Source organism: Haplochromis burtoni, unplaced genomic scaffold, assembly GCF_018398535.1.
Source record: "Haplochromis burtoni strain Fernald_Lab_line unplaced genomic scaffold, NCSU_Asbu1 Contig_745, whole genome shotgun sequence".
NCBI lineage: Eukaryota > Metazoa > Chordata > Actinopteri > Cichliformes > Cichlidae > Haplochromis > Haplochromis burtoni.
The window spans coordinates 168006-186168 of NW_024583106.1; the positions used below are offsets into that span (position 1 = coordinate 168006).

The following is an 18163-nucleotide window of genomic DNA, read 5'->3' on the forward strand; positions in this document are numbered from 1 at the left end:
CGAGCCTATACAGCTTGGAGTAAGACAACATGCATGAAGAGGATGATGTGGACAAAATACTCATTTGCCTAATAATTCTGCACTCCCTGTACAGTCACCAGTCTGTGCCCTTCATTACACACGTTCTTGTAGTTTGTGCATGCCCAGCTACAGTGCTGATTTAAAATATGGTTCTTGAACACGACACCACAGACTGAGCTTACAGCTTTTCCTTTGACTTCAGTGAATAAAGAGTTTTTAGTCCGGGCCTTGTTAAAAACGCAGCATCGCAGATTGGTCAGTAAACATTTACCTGCACATGCATCTGTACATCAGTGAAAGTCACACGGGCTGGACAGGAAGGTTCACATGGGCTGTTGTGGGCCAACCTGGGGTGACATGGGCCACGGCCCGTGAAATGCCCAGGTCTGGTTTAAGGCCATGTGGTGCAGCTGCGTTACAGCCTTGATAGTCCTGCCTGTTATTGAGTGCTATTGGCTTTTTAATGACATCACCGGCTCCTTGACACTGACTCAGGTACCAGCTCAGAGCACAGGTGTGACTAACTTCCTCACTGACTGCAGCTTTAACTGAGCGAGTCAGCTGGCTGTGTTGAAGCTGTTCAGTGAGCATTCAAACACCAGTCTCCGAATGCAGGGCCCTGATGTTAGCTTCCACAGCTGGAAACACCTGCACCCCTAGCCCTGTGAACTTTACCTGACACACAGTCTGCTGCATTTACTGATCATGGGTTATTTCATCTCTTTCCTTTTCCACCTGCAGGGTTCCTGCGGCGGCGGCTAATCCCTGCCCCCCTGCCGGACACCTCCTCCCTGGGCAGGAAGCTGGGTGGTCAGTGGGTGGACCTGCCGCCGCTGGGCGGCACCCTGAAGGAGCAGTTTGAGATAAAGGTGTATGAGATCGACAACGTTGAGTGTGTGCAGAAGAGGAAGGAGGCGCTGATGGGATCTGAGGTGAGTCCTCCACCTGACCAGTAGGTGGTGGTTAAATAATGACGTGCTGCTCACATGCCATTCAGCATCACAGCGTGCTGGTTTAGTCCCCTCACGTGGAGGTCGTGTTAGAACCCTCCGCTTCTCTGCGATGCACTGACAAGAATGACTCAAACACAGCCTCCTGAAGCAGGTGGAGTTTCATCTGGACCCTCAGCCTCAGTCTGAGCGCACTCAGAGGAGCTTTTTATATTTTTATCCAAATCACATATATAAAGCAGACCGTGGGGGGGATGCTTGTCTGGTCTCTGTGACAGCCGCCTCTCTCAGTGTTAACGGGTCATTAACCCTCGGCAGAGCGGCCTGTCGGGCTCTGATTTATTTTCAATTAGAGGAAGGTGACGTGCTCTTCATATCCGGAGCACTGCTCGGTGAATAATTGGCTTCTCTCTGTTTTTTTTTTTTTTTATACATATCACTGTACAATTTTTCAATTTTTCTATACATATTCTGTACATTGTTACCTGTATATATGGACTTCGGTTGCTTATGTTTATAGGACCACCTTGTGTCTTCCTTTTATATTTTATTTTTCCGTGCTGTAAGAGCTGTGTAACACCAAAATTTCTCATCCGTGGGATGATAAAGGTTTATTCTATTCTATTCTATTCTATTTGTGTCCCAGCAGACGTTCCACGATGTTGAGAAGGTGAGTTGTCCTTTACACGTTCATTCCTACATTCCTCCAAACAAACCATCCATGACATGAAACTCGAACCGGCCCTGGTGTGGAGGGCCTCTGTGATCCCACCGGAGAGTGCAGGGTTAAAGGTCAGAGAGGGTGCCGGTCTGACTGGCGGCCAGTGTAGAGACGCCAACATGGAGGCCGTGTGGTGTCGCTTGTCTGTGCTCAAACTTTTGTCTCACACACTGTGGCTGTCATGCTTTTTGTGTTTACCTGTTCACACTGGATTCATTCTGCTCGCTTCACCTGTCGGAGGTGCTTCCTGTCCTGCTGCATCTGTTCATGTGTATTTTACACCTGCATGTTTTCCCCAAATCCCAACTTGTCCTGAAGCTCCAAATGAAACAAGGCTTTCTTGCTGCTGACACGGAGACCTGAGTTGGCTTTACATCAGCAACTCGCTGGTTTCACTGGTTTCCCCTCCCATGGGCCTCACTGAGGTTGGTCACGCCTGTGTCATGGCCCCACATGAACAATTTGTGATGGTCTAACTGGAGTCAGTCAGTCTGACTTCACCTGAGAATCTGGCCTTTTTGGCTGCGTGTCACAGAGAAGCTGCTGCAAATGAAACATAAACACACAGTTAATGTTCAGGTCACTTATCATCTGGATGATCAACTCTTTTATTACTGCTCAGCTGCCCACATTTACAGACTTTCACAATAGAAACATCCCAGGATTTTCAGAATAAAGCTCTCTGAGGGGCAGCTGTAATGAAGCGCAGGTCTGAACCACCTCTCTGTCACCTGCTTGTCCTCAGTTGTCCTTAATCCTCCTCTGATCACAGATTAGCACTGCACTGACTCCTAATTAAAGCCAGACACAGGCTGGAGTCTCGAAGCCTCGTGCTAATCCCCCCTCCTCTTCCTTGTCATCGTCCACACCCCTACCAGCCGGTGTGTGCAGTTCGAGGCTCTGACTGTGTGCTCGCTCCTCAGGGTCTGCTCTACTTCAATGCCCGGTTGAGGATGCTGGAGAAGCGGCAGCAGCAGATCCAAGAGCTGAAGAGCAAACATGACAGGCTGAAGGCGGAGCTGGAGGAGGCCAAGAGCTGGTTGATGCTCCACCCGAGCAGGTGGAGTGGAGAGTGTGAGTATGAACTGCAGCGGGAGAGAGCTGGTACTCATATAATAGATTACTCACCGTTTAGAAAGCCGTCAGTGACCGGCTGCGATATTTCTGTGATGATGAACCACAGAAACCTCAGAGTTCAGCTTCATGTGTTTGTCATTAACTGAACTTAACTGACCGGGCCAAGCGTTCAGAGATGCTGTGCACGAGCAGCTGAGGCAGTGTGGTGATGTCATGGTACAAACGTCGGCCCGCATGCATCTAAATAGCTAACCGCTTTCTCCGTGTTTGCAGTTGACGTGGACCAGGACCTGGACTGCGAGTCCCAGGAGTACCTAGAGGCTCTGGCTCAGGCCACGGGGGAGCTGGAGTACTGCGTCAACCTGTGCAAGTCCCGTCTCATGATGGAGACCTGCTTCGACATCACCGTGATGACGGCAGGTGACGCTGCGCAAGGGGGCCGTCAGGAGGTGGAGGTGTGAAAGGTTCGCTGACTCACCGACGGAAGATTGAAGCAGACGTCCTGTCAGAGCAGAGCAGCAAATGGCTGATCGGAGATCAGACCTCAGAGGACGCAGCTTTGCAAGTGCCTTCTATTCACAAGCTCAACGACTCTGTGAGCTTGTTTGTCGTGGTGTTTTTTATGGTGCTGAATTCATCCGTTGTGCAGCAGAGTTTAGGAAAAATGATTCAGCTCCAGCATGGACTCTGTTCACCTGTAAGCTCCACCCCGAGCCTCAAACCTGAAGAACCCAGAGCAGGACCATGGGTTTGATCCCGCTCAACGACTTAAGCACTCGAGTTGAAGTGAACCAACTCTGAAGTTGGTTTTAGGAAACCGCCTCGTCCACCCTGAGTTCAGCCTGCTCATGTTCTCAGTGACTCAAACAGATGTTTCAGCAGGTAAAACATCTGTGGCAACATACATGATGACATCATCTGCACTGCAGCCAGAACCACAGAGCAGGAATGGTATCTAAATGACAGATGTACAGACATACAAACACACATTAAAGGGGACGTGAAACACTGAAACACTATGGTCTCCTCTCAGTAAATAACAACTCGGATGTGTTTCTGAAAGAGAACAATGTTCTGACAGTATCCAATTTTAAAATCACTGAATAAACGCTAGAATCTCGGTCAGGTGACATCACGAATCACGTGACCGACGATCGCAAGTTGCCCATTTTAAGTCGAAGCGTCCAGAACAGGGGTGTCCATATATTGACGTGAAGAAATATAATGCAGTTTTTTTCTGTTAGGGAGGATTTGTTTGTTGTTAAGTGTAATGTTAAAATAAGTTCTTTAAAAAGCCAAAAATGATTTAATATGAAGGCAATATGAGCAGAGAGTGCAAACATAAGAGATTGACTATGTTAGTTCAGTGAGACAGTCAAAAACTAATGTGTACACTTACGTCTGCATTTTTATTTTGTTAAATACGAACAAAATGATAGCAGAAGTGCTGCCACGTGTCTGGCCAGAAAGAGAGGACCATTGTGTTTATTTGGTAGTTCAATGAAAGGCTTTAGTTAGTTAAGAGTGAGGAAAAGAATCTGTGTTCACGTTTGCAGTTTTGTCTTGTTATACACTATCTGAAATTTAAAAAAAAAAAAAAAAATTACATTTTCAGAAATATTTGTGGGTGTTTTCTTGTTTGTTTCTTTGTTTCTTTTTTACTACCTGAACGCTAAAGTGGCCCTCCAATGAGATGACGGTGCCAGGAGTGGCCCACAGCTCATTAAAGTTTGAGACCCCTGGTTCAGAAGAGCACTGATATGTAAAACCTGGAGATCTCTGACTGAAGCCCCACCCACTTATAAACTGTCAGTCACTTGTGGTTGCCTGATCGATGGTCTGTGGCCACGTTTATGCACACTCACTTCCTGTTGGACCCTGAAACGTTAGCTTGTCATGACGCATCGGAATCTTTTCTCGTCCACGAGTTCTACAGCCACATGAGGATGTCTCTGAAACTCCAAACTGTCCCCAGATGCTTTCTCAGACAGCGCGAAGAACATCAAACTCTGAGCTCCACACATGACCCCACCTCCAAACACAGTATACTCTCTGAAGAATACAAAATAAAAGTTCAGAGTCAGCTGTGAGGATGTAAAATTTCACATTGCAGATTTCCATCACACGTGTGATGTGCAGCAGGAACTGACACACTCAGATTCAGACTCAGTCCAAAGAGAGTGGACGACATTTCCCGTCTCAGGCTCTTTCTGAAGTGGCTGCATGAAGCATCGTTCTGCATTGTGTTCTTGTTTTTGTTCGTCAGGTTTCGTGTTTTTCTTTAAATTGATTAAATCGCTCTGCTTATGTGGCGTGTTAACCGTCTGTTTCCTTTTCTTTGTTTTTGTATTGTACAGTTTTCTAACTATTTGTAAAAAAAAAAAAAAAAAAGAGGAGTGCGTGGGTCGGCGAAGAGGCAGCATCAGGAACATGAATAAAGATTCAAAGATTTCAATTCATGTTTTTGTTATTTGGTGAACTCTTTTTGTGCTCCAGGCTGAGCTGGTGGACTCGTTGCACTGCAGCACTTACCAATCACACGTCAGCATACGGCCAGTCTGTAAATCAAACCTGACCCAACAGAGCTCAGCTTCATCAGGTCACCTGTTTAAAGTCCTCCATACAAGAGACATCATCATTCAGGAAACACTCCTCCTCCTCCTCCTCCTCCTGCCTACCTCCTCCTACTCCACCCCTTCTCCTCCTCCTATCCTTCCCATCCTCCTCTTGTCCTCCCCTCCTCCTCCTCTCGCCCTCCTCCCCTCCTCCTCCTCCCCTCCTACTCCTCGACAGTTTCTGCTCCTCTCATCTCCAGGTCTCTCACACACCTGACATTTCACTTTCTGTCATGTGACTTCACACCTCGGTGGCAGTGGTCAAGTATGAGGAGGTAAAACGTCTACAAATGTCAGACTAGAGGACGTGAGGCCGGACTGAGCATGCCCACAGGTGTGCAGACAGGTGTCATCGGCTCTGCTTCAAACGTGTTTGTTTATGTTAAGTTCACATCCAACCAGCTCCACCTGCACCGCCACAGATCTGCACCAGACTCACCTTCAGTCTCCGCCTCAGCTCAGTGTTTGTGGGCAGGGCCTGAAAGGATTAGATCACAGCTCCCTCTGAAGGCATGTGAGCCATTGGCCTCTGTCCGATCACATCTCGGAGGCCGAGCGTCCGTTTGTCTCCTGCTCAGTGGAGTTTCCCTGTTTCCTTGACTTTTTCTCTTTACCTTTCAGTAATAACCTTCCTGCTCTAAATCAAAGGCTCCTGTTAATTCATTTGACCAGGCTTCACGCAGCCATGGCAACACAGATGAAAAAGCTTTTCATCAGTTCGTTTCTGCTAAATTAGCCATCGTTCAGGAGGTGGAAACAACCTCACCTCCTCCACTCTTCCTCACTGATGGCTCTTAATTAGCATTTGTCACCTGACCTGATTGCTGTGGAAACGCTCGCTGTCAGTTGATTATAAACTGTGACCTGGGTTTAAAGAGACGATTTCACTCAGCATCACTGATGGTTTTTGTGTCACTGCATGTCTGACGCCGCCATCATAGAGATGAATATTTGTGAACACAGCTGACCCGTGATGTGAGCACGGCCTGGGTTTAAAGATGGACATGTGAGGACAGACATGCTGTGTCCACGTCTCAGTCACACAGACCCCGACCGTTTGGCGAGTGGTTGCTAGACGAAGCCCGTGGTCACCCGTTGACTGCTGCCATGATCTGCAGGAACACGCTGCTAACACTACACAAAGAAGAACTGGAAATGGTGGATGCCTTTTTGTATTGATTTATACAACAGGAGCGATATGTTAACGTTGCTTTAATTAGTGCATATGTATATGAGACCTGGACCCTGGTTAGGCTTTAAAGACACAAGGAAACAGCATTATTAATCATTAATAGTACAAATACATGGAAACATTTCACAATAATCATTAATATAAGCAGAGCCGCTCCAGAGATTACAGATTTGATTATGTAACATTTTATCTTTGCATTTAAGATCAGTAAAAGTTTTCATTTGTTTCATAAATTAATAAAAGATTCTGATTCTGATGTCAAAGGGATCCACATCTGTGAAGTGTCACAGATGACAACCACATGATGTTTCAGTAACTTACAGTCGCTGTAAAAGCACGCCATGGTCTCGGTGTTACTGCTGAACCGTCAGTCTGATTGTGTGTGGCGGTTGCAGGTTACATTGGTTAGCTCACCCCGAACGTTCACACAGTGGAACTTCACAGGCAGTCGGGAGCGAACACTCCGAAATCGCTCATCCTGATGCTTTTACTTTGAAGGGGAACATCCTCTGTTTCCGGTCTGTGTCACACTTTTAGTCTCACTGACAAGTTGTTACATGTTGCCTTGACAACCAGTGGTTACCAAGGTCAGCCCTGACCTCAAACAACCAACCAGATCTGAACCAGGAAGTGTACAAGCCAGTGATGCTGCTGCAGGGTGAAGGTCCAGCCAGGGGCGGAGCGTGGGGGTGGCTTACTGGGCTTAAGCCCGGGTTGTTTTGTCAGAAGCCCGGGGTATTTTGGAGTGTAATTTTTTCATAGTTAGATGTCTGGCTGACAACTGTATAAAACAAAAAGTACACACAATATTCGAAGCACATAGTGCACACTGTGGGAATTTACGACTGTGCGTGAATCCCCCCTGATATTGGTATGATCCGAGCTCAGGCACTAAGCGACTGAGCGAGGGGGCGGGGCAGCTGCTCCTGTGTGCGCTGTTGGAGAAACGGAGCCAGCCATACTAAGGAGAGCTTAAGTTTGACCAGGTACCAAAGCAAATCATTCGTACTGTACAAATAATGTAAATATGACGGTGCATCACGAAAGATTGATATCAAACTGATCACTTGACCAATATTACGTTACTTGCTCTTCAAGTGAATCAACAAATGGCGAAATGAAAAGCCGAACAAATGCTATTTTTTTTAGAGAGTCTTAGCTTACGTGTGTTTATTTCATATTTTCAGTTCTTACCCTCCCCGACTAAATCGGTTTCAGTTATGTACTGAAATATAAGAATGGACATTAGAGGCTTCTTTCAAAGAAAAAACTCAGGTAAATGTTATTTTATATATTATGCTTTGTATGTTGTTCAGTATATTTCTATGCAAAACAAGAGGGATTTCAGTACACAGCAGGATATTCACATTTGTAACCAGATATTTACATACACTTTAGGGAGAAAACATTTTTACTGTACAACATCAATTTAGAGTAAACTTTTGTTTTAGATAAATATTGAAATATCTTTTGAATTAGTTAAATGTCAGAATAAAGAGAGACAGAGCTGTCTATTTTTATCACTTTCATCAAATTGTAGGAGTACATTACACTAAGTTTATTGTTAATTAATAAGAAAACTCCAGACGATTCCATTCTGAGCTGAAGAAGCTTCTGATAGGTTAGTAGAGTCCATGTGAGTAAATTGGTGGCACAGCTGTGGATGCATATAAGGCAAAACACAGAGCCTGTTTCTGTGACATGGGAAAATCAAGAGATGTCAACCAAAACACCAGGAAAAGAACTGTGGAGCTCCATAAGTGTGGCTCAATTTTGAATACAATTTGGTGCCATTTACAATTAAGAAATACAGATAGTTTCTCTCTTTACTCTTAAAGTTAACAAATATGTTTTTTATATTTATCAATCTAAAAAAATAAACATTTAGTCTGATTTGATGTTACAATTAAAAAAGTGTTTTTGTTTTGATCTGAAGAGTTTGTAAATATCTGGTTTCAACTGTATATTTGATGATTGTCAGCACAAAGAGGGAGAGAGAGGAGAATGAGGACAGAACAGAGATGAACAAGAGCAGGTGAGACACACATGTTAGTCAAATGGTTATTTACCAAAAGTATCACCGTATCATAGGTCCTCATGTATCTCGTACCTAGTGTTTCTTTTTAGGTTTGTTATTTTTCAAATTCAACATTTATTAAGCTTGAACATTTATTAGCCTTGTTTGCACAACAAGGCTAAATAATTATATAAACTTTTCTCAATCTAAATAGTGTACTTTGGTAGAATTAAAAAAATAAGTGTAGTGCAGGTCTATGATGATTTTTAGTGCTACTATCATCTAGTTCTGATTCTGGTTCTGTCTTGGTTAAATCCTAAGTAGTGATGAGTTTGAACTGTTGTAGTCCTGTTTTAATTCCGGATCAGTTCTGGGTCTGGTTGAATTGGGGTTTAGTCCCTGTGTCTTGATACAGCCCCGACTTTGTTCTGCCTTGCTGCTTAATTAAAAAACTAGTTTAAGGTGTCCTGCATGTGTGATATATATTTTTCCCTATATGAAGTCATTCTTTTTTGAACAAAACTCAAAACAGAGCCTATTAATCTTTCAGTCATTCTACCCCCCCAAAAAAAACAAAAAAAAACCCACATGCATACTACCCTTTAGGGCTAAGCCCCGGGTGTTTCAAATGTCTGGCTCCGCCTCTGGGTCCAGCACAGGTGGGTGGAGTGATGGTGCGTTCAGACTTCGGGTGGTGCAGTTACAGACAAACAGGCAAATCTCAGGAGTTAGTCAGTTAGTCTGACACCTGTCAGTCAGAAATGTGGGAGGAGCTTATGACTGAATATTCACAGGTTTGCACAGGTAACACGAACCCATTACTATAATATTATTATAGTACTATATACTATATAATATTTTGTGTCATTTTAATCAGATGTGTCTGCAGCTCCGGCTCTCTTGCCTTTCCATACAGTCTGACCTCTGTCCTTTTAGTGATGGTATAGGTGAGTCCTGACAGTGGAGGTGTGTCTCCTCTTGGTTCTGTGTGGATCGTCTTTAATCGTTGAGGCTGGACCAGCACTTTCACCTAGGGCTGGGCGATATATCGAGTTTTTTTTAAAATATCGATATATTTTTATACGAGATATAAGATGTAACCATATCCTTTATATCGATATATACATTATAATTATAGTTGTGGAGCCACAAGTTTGCCTCTCTTTTGTCCACTTTTGTCTTTACGCAACGTTACTCCGCCTTGCCTCTCCTTCACTGAACACAACTCCCCCTCCTCCCCCATAGATTCACCTGCAGGCAGCGACAAGATGAACACGGCAAATCTCCGTTAACGAGTTACTGCGCATCGCTCCGTGCGTGGGGCTGGATGGCGTCAACGTGCTAATGAGCTAACCACGCTAATGAACTAACCACGCTAATGAGCTAACCACGCTAACGACATGCAGCCCACAGGGGCTGCACAGCCTAAAATCCTTTCATTTTCTCAAAAGTCGACAGCCCGCCTTATGTATGAATTCTGGTTGTGCTTGATGACCATGAACCGATTTTATGTGGAACACTGCGCTCAGCAATCTGTCAAAAAATGTTTTAGTACGACCTTGGTAAGCTACGGAGCTGCACCGCTTGATAGATTGTCGGAGCATTACAGCTACCGAGGAGCCTCGTAATATGAACTGTGCTTCAACGTAATATTACCGTATTGTGTGTGTATAAGGACCATAAATGGCACCTGAAGCGGATTTCAAACTCCAGGCTGTCAGTCACACAGTAGAACTTGGGAACAGAGCAGCTGTGAAATCTGTCTTTGTTATTGTGCTCAGCGTCTTTTAGTTTACATTTTGACTGCACAATTGTGAGCTTTTTGTTATGGACAAAAACAACATACTTTTCTTTTATTTATGGAGCATTATTTTTAATAAATGCTCATAATTTATTTTTGAGTAGTTTTTTTCATGTACATCTATGCTTTATGTTAATAAAAGTTCCTATTTGACATCTGGGACACAGCTTTGACTAAGAGCTGTCTTTTTGTTCTTACTTCATGGCTTTAAAAAAATATCAAGATATATATCTTATATCGCCATCCAGCTAAAAAATATCGAGATATTAATTTTGGGTCATATCGCCCAGCCCTACTTTCACCTTTGACGTCCAGCAACAATAAAAACGTAACAGTGAGGCAGTCGGCCTGCTTCCAGCCTCTGATGTGGAGTGATTTGGATCAGCTCAGCATTGATGCTGGACGCCATCACCATTTATCGGAGTCATTCAGAGTCTGCAGAGTGTTCTGTGTGCTGACGTCAGCAGCCTTTGAAGAAGAGGAGCAGCAGTTTGACGTCTCAGTCTGAGCTGCAGACTTCAGGTTCCTGACAGCTCAGTGATGAAAGGTTGTGTTTGAGCATCGTGGTGATGTCACTATAAGGACAGCGAGCAGCTCGTCTTCTTCTCCGTCTCCGAGTTCTGCCATTAAAATTTGTTCATTCTAATGCATCAGCTGAACTCTGGCTGAACTGAGCTGTCGCCGCTTTAAAGGCACGTCTGATCAAACAGGAAGTCAGCTACAGCGAAGGCTGATGCAGAGAGATTTAATCTATATTTAATCTGATGAAGACAAGCGAGGAGGAGGAGGACAACAGCAACTTTAGTGCTGTGATAAACAGAAGTGACAAGATTACCGACATTCAGGACTGAAGTAGAAGTACAGATACTAGTGTTTCAAATACTGTAATTAAAGTTGAAGTAGTGATACAACTTCTTTACTCAAGTAAAAGTGAAAAAGTACGCAGCAAAGATGGCGCCCACAGAAGCCAAACATGTCCGTCCAATAAGGGCACAGCTCAGAGCCGAGACCATGTGATGGTCCTACACCTCTCTGCATTTAATCAGTAGTTGTTATTAATCTCTGGTTCTGCCAGAGGTTTCTTCCTGTTAAAAGATATTTTTTCTTCTCCACTGTCACCAAAGTGCTTGTTCAAAGGGGTTGTCTGATTGTTGGGATCTCTCTGTGTTACTGTGGGTCTTTACCCAAGACATTTTTTTCATACGTGTTTTCAGAGTCTGAACCCATGATCAGCATAATGTGGCCTGTTCATTAAGAGGCTCATTACACGTCTACGAGTACATGCACCCAGCACAACATCCTTCCTCTGAATTCCTGCAGTAATCAAGCCCATTCCCTTATGAGACAGGTGTTATACAGATGTGTAGCTGCTCTGTGTGTATGCACAGGTAGTGTTATGGCCTGACAATGTGCTCAAACTGGCACAAATGAGACGGGTTGTAGGTGAGGTCAGCCCTGAATTTACATGTTCACGTCACTAATTCCTTTCTTTGTTCCTCATCAGCGAGACAAAAACAGTGTTCTCCTGGAGTTGGAGTCCGACCTCAAGGGGTTACTCTGACCCTGAGGTTATCGGGACCTCGAGGATAGCTCACTCCGGGTTCGGTCAGAGTTCAGCGACAGTGTCATATGATGCATTTGGAGGCGAGGCTCACAGGATAAAGGTCTGAGTGTGCTAAGGTGTGTGCAGAGACCGGCACCATGGTTCGGTTCTTGCAGGTTTAAAGAATTCATCTGTCTGACGGCAACCTACAGGTCACCTCTCCCTGCTACTCCTCCTGCGCCTGATTTGCTATCCTCGCTGTTATAAAAGTGCTCGGCCACCAAGGTCCCACAAACGCTTTCAGCTCAGATAAAATTATTATTTTTATTGAGATGATTTTAAAAATCTACAAGTGAAGCAAAAAATCGGATCTCAAATAAGGAAATGTTTATATTTAGTTTATGTTAAAACTGCTCACACTCATACAGAGGTGGTGTCTTTAATCATTTTTTATTTATTTTTGTTGTTTTTTTAGGCACCACAAAAGTTTTAAATAAGATTGGATAAGTTTACAGTTTGAACACAGAGCACAGTGATGAATGATTAATTTTGATGATTATTGTTGTAAATGGTTCACAGTAACTGACTGCATTTAAACAGTGAAATACGATGAAACTGGGATTAAAGTGGAAGTTATTCACACTTTGTTTCTTTTGTTTTTAACATTTTCTGTCGTTTAGATTCATTCAGATGGAAAAATGTTTGACTTTGAGTTTCTTCTGCTGACCTGATCAATAAAACATCTTCTTCAGAACTGTGAGAATAATTGATTTTTTATTGGGAATCATCTTTAAACATGTTCACACTGTTTCCTAGTTTGATTTACTTCTTCTGTTTAACACACCCGCTCCTCCTCCTCCTCCTTGTTGAGTTGTATTACTCTGCTCTGATGAAGCTCTGATGATCTTTAACATTCAGGAGACCTGTGAGCGCCACCCATCAGCTGATTTGAGGAACCTGCAGCTCAGAAACAAGCTGAGCTAATGAGTTTGAAGGAGGAACCAGCTGTTTGTCATGAAACACGTACTGTTTACATAAACTGTGACATCACAGCCAAAGGGTAGCTGCCTGTCTGTTTGTATGTGTGTTTGTTAGTTTTTGTTTGTTTGTTTGTGTCTATTTGTTTGTATTTGTTTGTTTGTTTGTATGTGTGTGTCCCATGAGCGTCGGCCGGACGATGAAGTTGCTGACATCAGTTGAGCTGTGGCTACAACTGTAGCTGCCTCCACCAGTGTGTGAATGTGAGAGTGAATGAATAGTGGTATTGTAAAGCGCTTTGGGTGCCTTGAAAAGCGTTATATAAATCCAATCCATTATTATTATTATTATTATTATTATTATTATTATTTTTGGCTGCTGGCTGATCTTGTCTCTTCCCCAGCTGTGGGAACCAAACCCTCAGCAGATTCTAATGAATAAAAGCTCACTGTGATCTTTACTTCCTGCTTCCTCTGAATATCAGAACCAGCAGCTCTTATCAGTCGCTCGATGGATCAATGATTTGTCCTTCTGTCAGGGTAAATCCATCCCATCACACCTGCGGGGTTTATTTTGAAATCTCCAGTTTGGTGTTGTGGTGACCTCTGCTGCTCTGAGGTCTGGAGGCTCAGCAGTGAGGATGAGGCAGTCTGACCTTCATCATCAGACACATGAAACTTCCTGTTTCAGTTTGTCGTCCATGCAATGATAATGACTTAATGCAAGGTTAATTAATGCAATGACAATACAGATAATAAGTAACAGTGAAATAATTTGTTTAATCCCACAGTCGTAATTGTGAGGATTGGTTCTTTCAGCTTCATGCTGCGATCAGCTGACTCTCCTCTGAGGAAACATTTCTGCTGCAGTTTCATCGTTTTGGTCACTTCCTCCATTAAAGACTCTAAGGAGCTTGGAAAGAAAAGCATCTGGACTTCTTTAAGTTGTTTGAAGACGTTTCAAATCTCATCCGAGAGGCTTCCTCACTTCTAAGATCAAATGGTGGAGAGTCCCAGATCTGGTGGAGAGTCCCAGATCTAGAACTCTCCACCACACTTTTCTTTCCAAGCTCCTTAGACTATGATGACTTGGATGACTGAGAACCTTCACAGTCCACTTAAGACTGTTTTTTAGCTTCCAGCTAATTCAGGTGTTTCCTCCCGTTTTGTTTGGTTTGATCAGACGAAGCTCTGCAGTCAAAACTAACACACCTGGCTCACCTGTGTGTGTTGACGACTTACCTGCTGCTGCTGCTTCCTGTGTCTCTCTGAGCGAGGTTCAGCACATCTGCACACAGCTGTGTCTCTGGGTGTTGAACAGCAGGAGGAGCCAATGGCTCGCTAACCACTCAGATAATGAGCTCATGTCTGTATCTGCTCACAGACTCAAGACTCACACCTGAGCCAGGTAACTCCCAGCAGGTTTCTACACTGTGGGAGGGGCTGGGTTACCTGGGGGGAGGGGCCGGGGTACCTGGGAGGGGCGGTCTGCACTGGGATTCCTGTTAGAGATCCTGTTACACAGCGTGATCGGCTTATCTGAGGTCTGTGTGTGAAAAGAAACTTCAGAGGTGAGCTCATGTCAGATACGACACAGCCACCTGTGAGCTCCCGAAGGTGTCCACAGGCACACCTGTCACTGGATCTGATGGACGGAGAACAGGAAGGTCATCGAGTGAACTCAGCTGCCCACACCAAGAGGCGAGGGGAGGCCCCAAGCAGCTGCTCAAGGTGTGACTGTTATCACGCAGATATTCCCCATCATTAGGATTTATGTCTTCATCACTCATGCTGCCTGTTTGAACTCACCTGACCCTTGACCTGCAGCAGGTCTGAAAGTGTGACATTATCAGGTGACATCATACCTCTAAAGCTTCATAACTGATGCTTCACCACCTGCTCAGCTTTTGTTTAAGATAAGATAACCTTTATTAGTCCCACATGTGGTCAAGGCAGAAAGTGGACACTACAGAGTTAAGAGCAGCAAAAATTAAGAAAAACAATAGAATTGTATAAAATAAAAAAGAATAAAATACTATGTTCCAGGCAGTGTAAACTAAAATGTTCGGATGTACGGTCCAAAGAATGTACAGAATAAAATCTAAAAATTTAATAAGGACATCTGTAAAAATATACATATATGTACGTAAACAACAGCATCAGAAATGCTCCAGAAAAATTGCACATTATGCCCAGCAGTAATAGTTTCACCTTAGAATTGCTCATGTTGCATCAGATAAATTGCACTTTGTAATATTGTAAATCAGGGAGACTGGGCAAAGGCTATCAGGTGTATTAGATGTGTGTGTGTGTGTGTGTGTGTGTGTCTGTCTGTCTGCATTTGTGTGGTCATCTGTAAAGTCTTTATTGTGGAGTCTGACACCATATGGAAGGAAAGACCAGCAGAGTCTCTCCGTCCCACATTGTGGGTGCCACAACCTGCTACTGAAGGAACTGCTCAGTACTGTCAGAGTCTCCTGCATGCAGTGGGAGATGTTGTCCAACAGGGATGACAGCTTAGCCACCATTCTTCTTTCACTCACCACCTCCACTAGGTCCAGGGGGTATCCTAGAACAGACCAGAGAGCAGACCAGACCGTAAAAGATGACTGAGGCTACCACAGAGTCATAGAAGGTCTTCAGAAGTCGGCCCTTCACTCCAAAAGACCTGAGCCTCCGCAGTTACAACAGATACAACCTGCTCTGCCCTTTTCCGTAGAGAGCATTTATTGTTCAGATGAACACCAAGGTATCTGTAGCTATGTACAGCCTCAAATGAACTGAATTTATTCTTTATTGTTTATTTATTTTGCCAATTTTGTTTCCTCAGCTGAGATTAAAGTGTCGAATTATTATTATAAGAATCACCTCAAACACAGGTGGGAATGTTTGTGTTTGGTGCATCAGACTGAAGCTCAGACATGGGGGACAGAAAAGAACCAGCTCGGTGTTTTTCGCTCGGTCTCATTTTTTTCCCTTCTTAATCTCAAACAGCGCTGATGACGTCACAGAGACGGGCTCGTGCAGCAGTGTATCTGAGAGCGTTCTCACACAGGTGAACCCCGCGCGTTCTCACGGCGCTGATAACGGGAGTGCTGCAGGACGTGCCCCCCGGTCCTCACCACGGTGTGCAGAGACATTGTCGCGTGAACGGAGTCCAGAGAGGAGGAGGTGCGCGCGGGCACGAAGGTCTTTGTACACAGGCAGCAGCCGAGGGTGTGATCTGCAGACACGCCACCGTCAGAGCCGCCATGGACCGGAACCAGGACCTGGACCGGAACACGGCCGCCGGCACGCGCTGCGAGCCCGGCTCAGCCTCCGAGGGAACGCGGATCAGCGCGCAGGACTGCCACGAGCTGCTGAGCAGAGCCAAGCGGGACCGCGCAGAGGACGAGCAGGAGCGTGTGTACAGCTACATGAGCGCGCACTACCTGGAGGTGCTCCGTGCTCCCGCGCTGTACGGCCGTCTGAGCGCTGCGGAGCGCGCACTGATCTTGAGCAGGAGGACGGAGTGGGCGGGGCTAGAGGCGGGGGAGGGGGTTCTGGCGGTGGCGGAGAGTGGGGAGGATGCGCGCGGCCCGCGGCGCGTGCTGTTCCTGCACCCGAGTGCGCGGCGCTGGGAGGAGCTGACCCGCCTCCCGGAAGAGGCCCCACCCACCGGCTCTGGAATATGCACTCTCTTCAATTACCTGTTCGTGGCGGGCGGTCTGCGGGGGGGACAGGCCCAGGACAGTGTGCTGTGTTTCGACCCGCTGAGCGGGCGCTGGAGTGGCGTGCGGCCGCTAAGCGAGCCGCGCTGCCAGCTGCGACTGGTGAGTGTGGACGGGCTGCTGTACGCGGTGGGCGGGGGCTGCCTGCTGAGTGTGGAGCGCTACGACCCACGCGCCGACAGGTGGAGCCATGTGGCGCCACTGCCCAAAGGCTCGTTCGCGGTGGCGCATGAGGCCACGGCGTGCGACGGCCAGCTGTTTGTTTCGGGGGGGTCGCTCTTCTACCGCCTGCTGCGCTACGACCCCCGCCGCGATGAGTGGGAGGAGTGCCCGTTCAACGAGAGCCGCCGCCGCTCCACCGACATGGTCGCGCACCGCGGCCTCGTTTACCGCTTCGACGTGGACCGCGAACGTGCCGAGGTCAGCGTGCACAGGTACAGCACAGTGGTGAAGGTGTGGCTCGAGGCCGCCACTTTTCCGCTGGAAAACGCACTGCCATTCCGATGCGCTGTGCTCGGCGACCGGATCTACTGCGTCAACCGCAGCCGCACGCTGCAGTTCCACATCGGCGAGGAGGAGGCCGGCTTCCTGCCCGAGGCCCTGCCAGCCCCCACAGGGGCCTGGGGCAACCTGGTGCCCTTTGTCCTCAGCCTGCCCCAGAACACTCTTGCCTCTGATCATGGATCACAGACCATGACCTCTGACCCTGGCATTTAAGATCTGCAGTCGGGCTGCTTGGCCTCTCCTTGTCGTCGCTGTGCCTTCTTGTTCCTAACTTTGACGATGAGAATGTTTCCTGCGTGTGCATGGGTGGCGGTGGGCCGAGCTGGGACTGTTTTTATTTGGACACTTCCTGTTTGGTTTGTGACTGAAGCCGTCAGAGAGGATGCTGCTGCTCGTGAGGAGCTGAAGCGTGTGTTTAGAGCTATTGATGTCGGACTTTGATCATCGCTCCCGATGCTGCATGTCGATCAATAAAGCAGAAATCTGAGTGAACGCAAGTGTGTGTGTTTCATGTGACATCATCACCTGTCAGGAGGAAGGACACATTAGTAATCATTGATGTGCAAAAACCTATTTCATCTTACTAAGTAGTACTGAAGTTCATTTTCACTCTGCTGATAGACTCAATAACTTCACATATTATTCCAATATGGGAGTTAATGTAAAGTTAACTGTGACACACTTTTGAGCTGTTTAAAATGTTTTTGATGCTTGACGTTAACAAACATCCTGAGAGAGCTCCACACCCACTAAATACGGAACAGGGAAATTAATAATAATGACAGTAATAAATATTTGCTCTCAGCAGCAAAATCTTGTTAAATGTGATTTAAAACCATTATGTTTAAGGAATTTAATTCTGAATCATTTTAACTGAAGTCAGAGGAAAGCTGCTGCAGCAGGTTCAGTCTTTACATCCAAATATATATATTAAATCTGGGTTCATACAAGCAGTCTGAGCACAAACAACAATATTAATTCTAATTATTAGAGCCTCACAGACAGAGTACAGTAAGACTGTGTCATTAAAACAGC

The 18163-nt window shown here is 45.7% G+C and overlaps 2 protein-coding genes across 2 annotated transcripts in view; both read left to right on the forward strand.

The window, feature by feature from the left end:
- LOC102295874 (kinesin-like protein KIF26A) overlaps positions 1 to 5228 on the forward strand; it is a 38508-nt gene extending 33280 nt beyond the window's left edge. The window contains exons 10-13 of the mRNA XM_042215532.1: positions 763 to 953; positions 1621 to 1641; positions 2616 to 2766; positions 3043 to 5228. Of these exons, the coding sequence (XP_042071466.1) occupies positions 763 to 953; positions 1621 to 1641; positions 2616 to 2766; positions 3043 to 3230 (551 nt within the window). The 3' untranslated portion in view covers positions 3231 to 5228. The remainder of the gene's footprint in view (positions 1 to 762; positions 954 to 1620; positions 1642 to 2615; positions 2767 to 3042) is intronic.
- Positions 5229 to 15944: 10716 nt separating this feature from the next.
- Positions 15945 to 17892, forward strand: LOC102294654 (kelch repeat and BTB domain-containing protein 11). Its single transcript, XM_005950087.3, has one exon. It carries the CDS (start codon positions 16166 to 16168, stop codon positions 17339 to 17341), a length of 1176 nt encoding a protein of 391 aa, XP_005950149.1. The 5' UTR covers positions 15945 to 16165; the 3' UTR covers positions 17342 to 17892.
- Positions 17893 to 18163: the final 271 nt, after the last annotated feature.

Coding starts and splice junctions, on each gene's coding strand:
- LOC102294654 (XM_005950087.3), top strand. CDS start 16,166: ATGGACCGGAACCAGGACCTGGACCGGAACACGGCCGCCGGCACGCGC.